This window comes from Solanum lycopersicum, chromosome 5 (assembly GCF_036512215.1).
Source record: "Solanum lycopersicum chromosome 5, SLM_r2.1".
Classification (NCBI taxonomy): Eukaryota; Viridiplantae; Streptophyta; class Magnoliopsida; order Solanales; family Solanaceae; genus Solanum; species Solanum lycopersicum.
In genome coordinates this window covers 13,529,795-13,540,468 of record NC_090804.1, presented here as the reverse complement: position 1 = coordinate 13,540,468, position 10,674 = coordinate 13,529,795, and the positions used below count along the sequence as shown (strand labels likewise).

General features: G+C 32.1%; 2 protein-coding genes across 3 annotated transcripts; both read left to right on the top strand.

Annotated features, from left to right (window-relative positions):
- Positions 1–257: 257 nt before the first annotated feature.
- Positions 258–5,243, top strand: LOC104644326 (11-beta-hydroxysteroid dehydrogenase-like 2). Of its 2 annotated transcripts, XM_069297940.1 has the most exons (5): positions 258–563; positions 2,563–2,623; positions 3,274–3,359; positions 4,018–4,148; positions 4,878–5,243. In XM_069297940.1, the coding sequence occupies exons 2-5, from the start codon at positions 2,563–2,565 to the stop codon at positions 4,900–4,902; spliced, it is 303 nt and encodes a 100-aa protein (XP_069154041.1). In that variant the 5' UTR covers positions 258–563; the 3' UTR covers positions 4,903–5,243. The 2 variants fall into 2 exon arrangements, 1 of the variants encoding a protein (XP_069154041.1); XR_011221179.1 differs by lacking the exons at positions 258–563; positions 2,563–2,623; positions 3,274–3,359; positions 4,878–5,243 and adding an exon at positions 4,523–4,540 and having other exon boundaries at positions 3,373–4,148.
- Positions 5,244–7,412: 2,169 nt separating this feature from the next.
- LOC138348662 (sporulation-specific protein 15-like) lies at positions 7,413–9,990 on the top strand. Its single transcript, XM_069298227.1, has 5 exons — positions 7,413–8,071; positions 8,170–8,463; positions 8,571–8,966; positions 9,028–9,175; positions 9,292–9,990. The coding sequence occupies exons 1-5, from the start codon at positions 7,413–7,415 to the stop codon at positions 9,988–9,990; spliced, it is 2,196 nt and encodes a 731-aa protein (XP_069154328.1).
- The last annotated feature ends 684 nt before the right edge of the window (positions 9,991–10,674 follow it).

The following is a 10,674-nucleotide window of genomic DNA, read 5'->3' as shown; positions in this document are numbered from 1 at the left end:
TGATTTTGAAAGACTTGAATTGTTAGTTTTTTACTCATTTTTTACCTTTTTGAATTGCAATTGTGATCACTTTATTGGGAACATAGCCACCATTGATTATTATCATAGCCCTCAACTACTTTTCTATCCTCTCAACCCTACATAAGTTATTGCTATTATAGCCTTCAATTAATTAAACATACTCCATTGATATTAATATTAGAGATGTAACACTTGAAATAATTTGATAAAATAAAAGTAAACATACCCCATTGATATTAATATTAGAGATGTAACACTTGAAATAATTTGATAAAATAAAAATAACAGTTGAATCTTTGTTCTATAAATATGATTCTTCGAACACTATAGGAATCGATGGGATTTTAGAATATAGCCTCTAGTTATTTTGTTCACACTCTCATCACTCTATTCATTACGCCATTGTTCTTATCGCATTCTTTGCCTTTTTACCCTTCTTTTGCATCTCTAGGATCATCCTTTTTCTATATAAGCTTGTGGTGAATGAAAACATTGAAGGAAAAGTTGTTCTTATCACTGGCGCTTCATCAGGAATTGGAGAGGTTCCTTCCGTCCTCTCCCCCTATTTGTTTTTTTTTTCTTTACATGCATCGTATTTTACTTGCATAATATATAAATATGTCTTTTAAGATTATATTTATGTCCTTCTATTTTTATGTGCCCGATATATATTATGTCAAGTATGACTCATGTATCTACTTGTTTAACTTTGGGTATGCACAAGTAGACACTTAAACTTATATAAAGTTGAACAAGTAGACATATGAGTCCTAAGTGGCACGATACCCAAAGGACACCACGTAGAACAAAAAATGACATATAGAATGTCATGTAGGACATGCGTGTATATTTGTTAAACTTTATACAAATTTAGTGTTTACTTATGCACACTCAAAGTTAAAGGACATAAATATGATTTGAAACCAAACTAAAAAGCATATATATCTACTATGTCAATATAAAATGAGATCATGTTAAATAATACTAATATGAAAGTCATTAAAGAGAAGCATGTATGTTCCAAAAAAAAAAGTTTGAATTATGATTTATATCCAAATAACAAATAAAAAACATAATTAACACATCACTTGTATATACACTTGTTATTTGTCTTTAGGCCCCTGAATTTGTCGAAACAATCCTGTTAATGATGTAAAATTTAATAGGAATTGGCTTATGAATATGCAAGAAGAGATTGTTCATTAGCAATCGTAGCGAGAAGAGAGAAATAACTTTTGAAAAGTAGCTGAGAGAAGGCAAAGAGTTTAGGGTCTCTAGATGTCATATCTATCATAGCTGATGTATCCAAAGTCCAAGACTGCAAAAGATTTGTAGATCAAATTGTCCAACGTTTTGGCCGACGTAAGCAAAGTCCAATTCCTCTAGAGTGTGAACCAAAATAAGCCACAGAAATATAAAAGTAATCAAAATAAGCCACTATTTTAGTAAGTAACTAAAATAAGTTTAGTGGAAGAAAAAGTTCACTATATCCAATAATTTAAACGTTTTTCGTTAGTTTCATAACGTTTATTTTTAATATATAACGGAACTTTTTCTTACACTTTATAAAGTTTGATATGTCATTAAAATGGAAAAAAATATTTCATTATGTATTTTTATTATTTTATTTTGAAAAATCTATTTAAGGACGTTTATGCATAGTTGATAGTACCTACAACATAAAGTCTTCTATATTTGTTCATTTCAATCTAAAAAAAATATCTCCTACACGTAAAGTTAAAGTTTCAATTTATTGGGATGACGAAATTATACATGACGGAAATATCATTTATTATAATTGTCCTCCCAAACACAATGCTAAATATCCAATAAATGTCCGATATCATAAATTTATTTCATCAATTTATAAAAGAATGGGTATAAACAGTACGATTATAATTTGATTATAGCCGGAAAATACCCTGCTTCATTTTTATCACAAGGACTAGTAAATTTTAGAGAGTGAATTATATATAATGACGAATCGTTGACCGACTTTTTAAGGGTTCCAAATGACTATATAGATCAAATCAAGTCAACAATACTTGGAATATATGTTAAGAAGGAGCCTAAGATTAGTCAACAACGTTCTCCTTTATCGGTCGATGTTCATCCCTAATTAGAAAATCATAATAGCATTGATGGATTTTCGATAACTCAATCTACTGATTTTCCTAAAATGACTCATTATCAAAATACTCTTACCAGCCGATATGATTTTGATTTAAACAAAACTACCAATGATAGTGATCGGTAATGCTCAATTAATATATTTCAGTTTTTGTTTGTTGATTTTGTCAATTATTTATTAATTTATATTATATATTATTCTTATTATTATATATTTTGTAGTGGTTTACCTCAGCAAGATAGGAATATTGCTCCAAGTTATGAACTAAATAATTATTTTGGTCAGTCCTCACACTTTGAAATGACGAAAAATGTTGGGACATCCTTAAATTTTCATTTATCGCCTACTTTTGATGCAGATGATTATCGCTATGTCTAACACTTATTCTTTTAAGTGAATTTTTGATGCAGATGACCATCTTCAAAGTGATTCTTTTGGAAGCCATGAAAAGAAAAAGGAGAGAAGGTGAAGGTGAAGATAAAAAAGTAACTTTTTATAAAGCGGAAGATTTTCTTTCACTTTATAAAGTGGAATAAAAACTTCCACTTTATAAAGTGGAAGAAAAAGTTCCTTTATATATTAAAAATAAATGTTATGACAGTAACGGAAAACGTTTAGAAAATTTGATATAGTGGAACTTTTTCTTCCACTAAGCTTATTTTAGTTACTTACTAAAATAGTGGCTTATTTTAGTTACTTTTATATTTTTGTGACTTATTTTTGTTCCCAACTCAATTCCTCTATCGTTATCTAGATGAAAATTAACGATGAATTTTATGGTCTCATATGACTAACCTATATTATGAGGTCTATATGAGGTTATCCTCTATTTTAATTGATAAAATGAGAATAATAAGAAAAAAAGATGAGAAAATAATTATTTAAAATTAAAATAACTTTTTTTTTAGAAAAAGAGTATGTTAAAAAGAAAAAAATAATATGTTTATTAGCAATTAAACAATTTTGACCCGATTAAGTAAACATTGGAACATATTTTGGGTAGAATAATTAACACTAAATACATTTTTTTTTTTGGATCGAACTATTAATGAACTCTTAATTTATTTTGTCATAATAAATAAAGTATTTACTCATGCAAAAAAGAGGCTAATTACATGCAGTGGATCATCTCGTAAACAATGCTGGAATCACCTCTTTGTGCTCTATCAATGAAGTCACGGACATTGCCATGTTAACACCTCTTATGGTAATGCATATATATAGTTATTGGTTTTATCCTTTAATTATTGACAAATTTTAAAATATTTATTTACTTGATTAAACGTATTTAAATATATTTTGATTTGTAACATGAGTGAAGTACATTTCTAGATAATTTTTCTGCTAAGTTTAGGAGTGTTTTTAACACTTTTCTCAGCTTTCTATTAAGAATCTCATACTCCCACGAGAATTTAAGATCACTTATTATGTCATGTTACAAATCGGTTATGTATCTAAATTTATTTAGTGAAATAGAGAGATATTTTTAAAATTGTTAATATTTTAAAAATCAGAATAATAATTTACGATAAATTTAGGCGTTTTCACTTATTATATTGCGTAACTTTAAAGAATTAATAGTATTAGGTAGAACTACTTTTTAGTTGATATAAAGATAATAAATTTAACACATTATCCACAAGAAATTTAGGTGTTTCCCTTATAAAAGGTCAAACTGATACAGTATATATATAGATGCTTGTTTTTAGGCAAATATCATGAATATCTCTACAACAGCACCCCCTTTATTACTAAACGGTCATTTAAAGGTTTTAGTTTGTGATTCGAAATATTGATGATTTGTACTTACAAACATCTTTTTTTTATTATTATTATTACTTTATATAAACTCTGAATATTTGTAGGATATCAACTTTTGGGGGTCTGTTTACCCAACATATTTTGCAATTCCTCATCTTAAGAAGACAAGAGGCAAAGTGTTTGTCAATTCTTCATCCGTGGCCTTGTGCAACCACCCTCTTTTAGTTTCTATGCTGTAATAATTTTAATTTTATACCTAATTCATTTTCTCTTTATTTTATTCCTATAAGACACAACTATTCTATTATCAAAATCTCAGAGACGTTCTATATATCTTATATATAAACTAATTAAAGATCTATTATTCTCTTGAACTCATTTAATTTGTTTTGTAATTTTATACACCTTTTGACTTACTTGACATATATAGTTGAGATACGTGGGAGATGTTTTGATCGATGTCATGTAAGCCAAAAAAGGATTCAGAGAAGTAATAGGACTTTAGTTTCGTTAGATATATTTCTGGGATTCCGATCATAGTCCAGGAGATACTTATGTCTTATTCCGTAATATATATATGATATAGTTTAATTAATTGTGATTTTACAGGCGAGTAAAGCAGCACTAATAAGCTTTTTATGAGACTGTGAGAGTGGAATTGGCTCCAGAAATTTCAATTACTATTGCAACGATAGGTTAAATCGACTCTGAAATAATGGGAGGAAAACACTTGAAGGATGGTGTCATGAAAATTGACTCACACAAATTTAGTGTAAGATCACCTCTAATTATGTTATCAACTTTCTAATAATAATAATAATTAATGAGGAAAAAATAACCTTGTTAATATGTGCGTCATTCATAATTAGAAATTGGATTAAAATTTGAGATATTAAAATAGAATTTGAATTGGATTATGATCTGTCGCGTTCAAATTTACTAATGTAATTATTTATGTTTGCAGGATGGGACTCTTCTTCCGGTTATGAGTTGCAGTGATTCTGCAAAATCAATAGTGAGTGCAATATGTCGAAAAGAACTACATATTACAGAGCCAAAAGATATTTGGGTGCTTTTGTTCGTTAAAACTGTGTGCCCTCAACTGTTTGAATGGTTCTATCGCACCTTTAAGCCCAATTTTTGTACTGGCAAACATACCTTATAACTGATTTTTATTTTTTATTTTATGTTATTGTTTTGACATTTCTAGGATGTTTTTTATAAACATCAAAGGGTGAACGGTTAATAAATCTGAAGTTTATTGGTTAAACTTATATCTCATTGTAATTATATTATTGGGTAATAAATTTATTCCTATTGTTACGTAAAATTTGATACTTTTAGCCTTTAGGGTTTATATTTAGTATTTAGACTCTTTATAGTGACTTTATAGTTGATACTCAAATTTCACAACAATATTTCATAGATGCGACATTATTAATTGATTCACTACCACTTCTCCCACGTTGGTGAGTTATTTTACATAACATTCTCTAAGTGTAGGTTCAAAAGGTTGGTTCCCTTACTTTAAGTCTTTATTTTTATCTTTTCATTACAGTGTGTGAGACAGTGAGATATGCTTGCAATTGCAATACTACAATCTGCAATGATGAAGTTTTTATTAGTAATGGTCGATGATCATCAATGATTTTCGTTAACAGTGTTGTAGTTAATTTTCGTTAGCAGTGTTGTAATGGTTTTTCTTTATAGTTCATATCAAAATTGGCTTGATTGTTATGAGGAATTCTTTTAAGTTTTCTAGTTTGGACAATATTGACATCTCTGTTCAGGTTAATATGGAGTTTTATTAAGTGTTTTATGTAGTAATGACTAATACGAAAAAATTCATCAGCAACTACTAGCTACTGCATTCGATTAATTACTGATTAGTCCATTCATAATTTTCAATAAAAATTGTATAAACTGTTAACGGTTAACCCGTTAACTGAACTGACAACGATCACTCGTTCCATAACAATTTAGCATTAATTACAACTTCGATAAATTCAAAAACGAATTGATCAATATGCAGTCCTAATTAATAGCACTTAATTGGTGGGAGAATTTATATTATTTTGAATAAGTATGACTTATGAAAATATTAGTATAGTGACGTGTTTTGTACATGTGTGCCACATCAATTAATTGAGAGAAAATGCATTAAAAGAATTTAAATTTAACAAGAAAATTTATTTTTAGCACTTAAATTATAAAGACACTTAGGGTGTGTTTGGTATGAAGGAAAATGTTTTCCTAGAAAATGTTTTCTTGGAAAACAAGTAGATTTTGGACTTATTTTCTCATGTTTGGTTGGTGGTGATTAGAAAACATTTTCCAGGAAATGATTTTGTGTTTGATTTATGAATGAAAAATATTTTTGAGGAATATCTTTTATTTTTACTAGAATAAAAAATAATTTATGAAATTGAAAATATTTTTTAAAAATAATTTTTTTGGGTGGTGATGATAGGGGGTGGGGGGTAGTAGGGGGGGGGGGGCAGAGGGAGGGGGTAGGAGTGAAAAATAAAAATTTGAAGTTGATAATTGTTATTTGTAGTATTGATGATTTGACAAACTTAGGGACCTTGTAAAGGTACCAGGTTTCTTACTTGAGTGTTGAAGATGAAACAAACCCAGGGACCTTGTAGAGGTACCAGGCTCTCATGGTGACGAGCCTGTTGACTGCCAGCTGGAGACGGTACAGAAAGTAGGTGCACTTTCCCGATGGCGTCAGAAAGTGAGACTTCTCCAGCCAATGGCAAAGAGTTTAAGGAAAGTGACTTGTTCATATAAAAGGCACTTTCTTAAACATCTTTGGTAGTTTTTGCAACTTGATAAGAAACTTTTCAAGAACTCTTGCAAAGGCTACTACCAAGCAAAGGCAGAATTATTCCAAGAATAGCAGAAATCTCTGGAGCTTTTAGTGTAACTGTTTAGGAATATATTCTCTTGTTCTTATATTGTAAACTATTCCTGAAACTATAAAGGAATGAGTGGGTAGTGTTAAAAGTCTAGGTTGTCCAAGTGAGATAGCTTAGTGGGTAGATTGTTTTCTACTTAGGCTTGTTAAGCAATAGAGACTATTGCTTAAACGTGAGATTAAAAACTTCTTCTCACATTTGTTGTAATCGTGTTTTACTTTTGCTTTTGAAGATTAGTGAAAACGATTAAAAATTCTGTGAGACAGGTCGTGGTTTTACTCCCTTAAGCAAGGAGGTTTTCACGTAAAATCATTGTGTTGATTTTACTGCATTTAACTTTCTGGTTATATTCAATAGCGTAGTAAGGGACCTGGTCCATTATTCTGATTAAGTGAAGGCATATATTCTATCAAGTGGTATCAGAGCGGGCACTCCCTTTTTGGTTAACACCAAGGAAGTGATATTTGTTCTAGAATGGCTTCTCCACTTAATCTTGAAGAAGGTAGTCGTCAACAAGACCTCCCTGTTTCAATGGACATTTTTACAGTTGGTGGAAAGTTAGAATGCATGATTACCTCATGGCTGAAGACAGCGAGTTATGGGATATTGTACTTGATGGACCGTTTATTCCGATGATGGAAGAAAAGGATGGAGAGAAAACTAATCTTGTTCCAAAGCCTAGACAGAAATACGACGAAGCTGATAGAAAAAAAATTGAAAAGGGCTACAAAGCAAAAACTCTTCTTGTCTGTGGGATAGGACCTGATGAGTTCAACAGGGTTTCAGCTTGTGAGTCTGCTAAGGAAATTTGGGACTGTTTGAAGACTGCTCATGAAGGAACTGAACAAGTCAAGGAATCAAAGATTGACATGCTTACCTCACGGTATGAGAACTTCAAAATGAAGGAAGGAGAAACAATTCATGACATGTTCACAAAACTGTCTTCCATTACAAATGAGCTGCGAAGTCTTGGTGAACCTATAAGCATGACCAAACAAGTCAGAAAAGTGCTTCGAATTCTTCCAAAATCCTGGGAAAGCAAGGTTGATGTCATTACAGAAGCCAAAGATTTGAAGGTGCTGACTATGGATGCCTTGATTGGGAATCTGAAGATACATGAGATGAATCGAAATTACGATTTATCAAAGAAGGAAGCCAAAAAGGATAAGTCATTGATGCTGAAGTACAAATCAGATGAAGATTCAAGTGATGATGATATGGGATATCTTATCAGCAGGTTTCAAAAAATTGTGAGAAAGAACAAAGCTTTTAAAATAGGAACAAATTGTACTCGAATTTCTACTCAAGGTGATACATGCTACAAGTGTGGAAAAGCTGGGCACTTTATCAGAGAGTGTCCATTGCTCAAGAACGAAAACAAGGAACATCAAGAACCAGAAGTGACAAAGAAAATAGAAGGGACCTGGTACTCGGTAAGAGAGATCGAAGAGCTGCTGCAGATTTGGTGGTCAAAAAGGCTCTTGCTGCATGGGGTGATTCTTCAAGTGATTCAGAAGACCCTGATGAACCAAATGATGTGTCTATGTGGCTGTACATGAGGAGGAAACCATTTTCAATGAAATGTTTGCTCTCATGGCTCATACAGAAAATGAAGAAAAGAACAACCAAGTAACTCTTCTTGATATGAAAAATGACTTAGATAAATATTCTCTTAAAAAATTGAGAACTTTTGCAAAAGTCATGATTGATTCTGTAATTGAGTTAACATCTAAAAGAGACACCATGAATGCTGAACTTGACAGTTTAACTGAAAACAAAGTTAAACTTGAAGACAAAATGTCAAGAATGGTGTCTCTAGAGTCTGATAATTCTGAACTTAAGAACCAGTTGAATCAGATAATTGAAGAAGCTGAAAAGCTAAATGGAATGTCAAATGGTCTACAAGCTGAAATTCAAGAAAAATTGAAAAACTCTGAGAAAAACCTTGGTCTGTCGTTGGGAAAGAGCAACAAACTAGAAAAGGATATTGTCAAACTTAAGGATGAACTTGAAAATTCTCTTAAGTGGACAAAATCCTCAAAGTTATTGTCAAATGCAACAAATCAGAGTAATTTCAATAAGAAAGGACTAGGAAGTTTGAACATCACTCCTCCTTATAATCCTCACAGTAAGTATGTGTTTGTGTTTGACAATCTGCTATGTCTTCATTATGGTAAGAATGGGCATTTGAAGGGAGAGTGTGCTAGCTGGAGAAACTCCTACGAAAGACTCTAATTATGCTGAAAGGAAAAATTTACCAAAAGAGAGACCTGGTCCTCCAAAGCATGTTTCAACTCACAGATTTTCAAAGAAAAAATCTGTCACTGCTCCAATGTCTTTTGTTAGAAAGCTCCAAAATCTACCCTATTGGACTAAATACAATCTTATCACTCCTTTGTCTGCCTTCTGGTCAAATTGAAATGGGTTCCCAAGCTAAACAAGTGATTCTTGGTGCAGGTGAGTGAGAGGAGCAGCAGTCAATGTTGGTATATGGACAGTGGATGCTCTAAACATATGACTGGTGATGTAAAAAATTTCCTCTCACTCAATACACTTCAAGGAGGAGGTGTCTCTTTTGGTGACGGAAAGAAGGGGTACATTTTGGGAGTTGGAAAAGTGGGAAGATCTCTTGAAGATTCAATTGACAATGTGTATAATGTGGATGGGTTAAAGTACAGTTTGTTGAGTGTGTCTCAAATCTGTGACAAAGGAAATGAAGTCAAATTTACTTCTGAGAAGTGCACTGTGGTGAGTTTAACTACAAAGAAGGTAATTCTCACTGCTCAAAGAAGTAAAAATATGTATGTGGCCAACTTAGAAACGTCTCATGGAGATGACCTGACATGTCTTAGTTCTCAGAATGAAAATGCTGATCTTTGGCATCGTAGGCTGGGGCATGTGAGCTCATCTTTATTGAACAAACTGATTTCTAAGGACCTGGTCCGAGGTCTGCCAAAGCTGGAGTTTGCTGAAAATAAAATCTGTGAAGCCTGTGTTAAAGGAAAACAAATCAGATCATCCTTTAAGCCTAAAAAGCAGGTAAATTCATCAAGAACACTAGAGTTGCTTCACATGGACTTGTGTGGACCTTTGAAGGTTCAAAGCAGAAATGACAAGAAGTACATTTTGGTGATTGTTGATGACTACTCAAGATAGACTTGGACAAGATTCTTGAAATCAAAGGTAGACATAGCTGAAGAGTTGGTGGTGTTTTTCAAAATGATTCAAACCAAACTGAATCAAGTCATTTGTAGCATTCGATCTGATCATGGCACTGAGTTTGAGAACTCAAAACTGGATAAATTCTTCATGGAAAATGGTACGAGTCATAATTTTTCTGATCCAAGAACTCCTCAACAAAATGGAGTAGTGGAAAGGAAAAACAGAACCTTGGTGAACATTGCCAGAACTATGATTATTGAATCAAATCTCCCTCAAAATTTCTGGGCTGAAGCTGTTAACACAGCATGTCATGTTACCAACAGGTGTCTGATAAGAGTTGTTTTGAATAAGACCCCCTATGAGCTGCTCAACAACAGAAAGCCCATGCTGAGCTATCTTAGAGCATTTGGATGCAGGTGTTTTGTGCTGAACAATGGAAAGGATGATCTGGGAAAATTTGATCCTAGGAGTGATGAAGGAGTGTTTGTTGGATATTTGTCATCTAGCAAGGCTTACAGAATATTCAACAAACGAACTCAATGCATTGAGGAAAGCATTCATGTTGTATTTGATGAAGATGGAGGCTTGAAGAATAATGGATCAAATGATGAAGATGATGTGATGAAGCTGATGCAGAACAATAACTGAAAAAAGATTGTGATGATCAGAATCATAGTC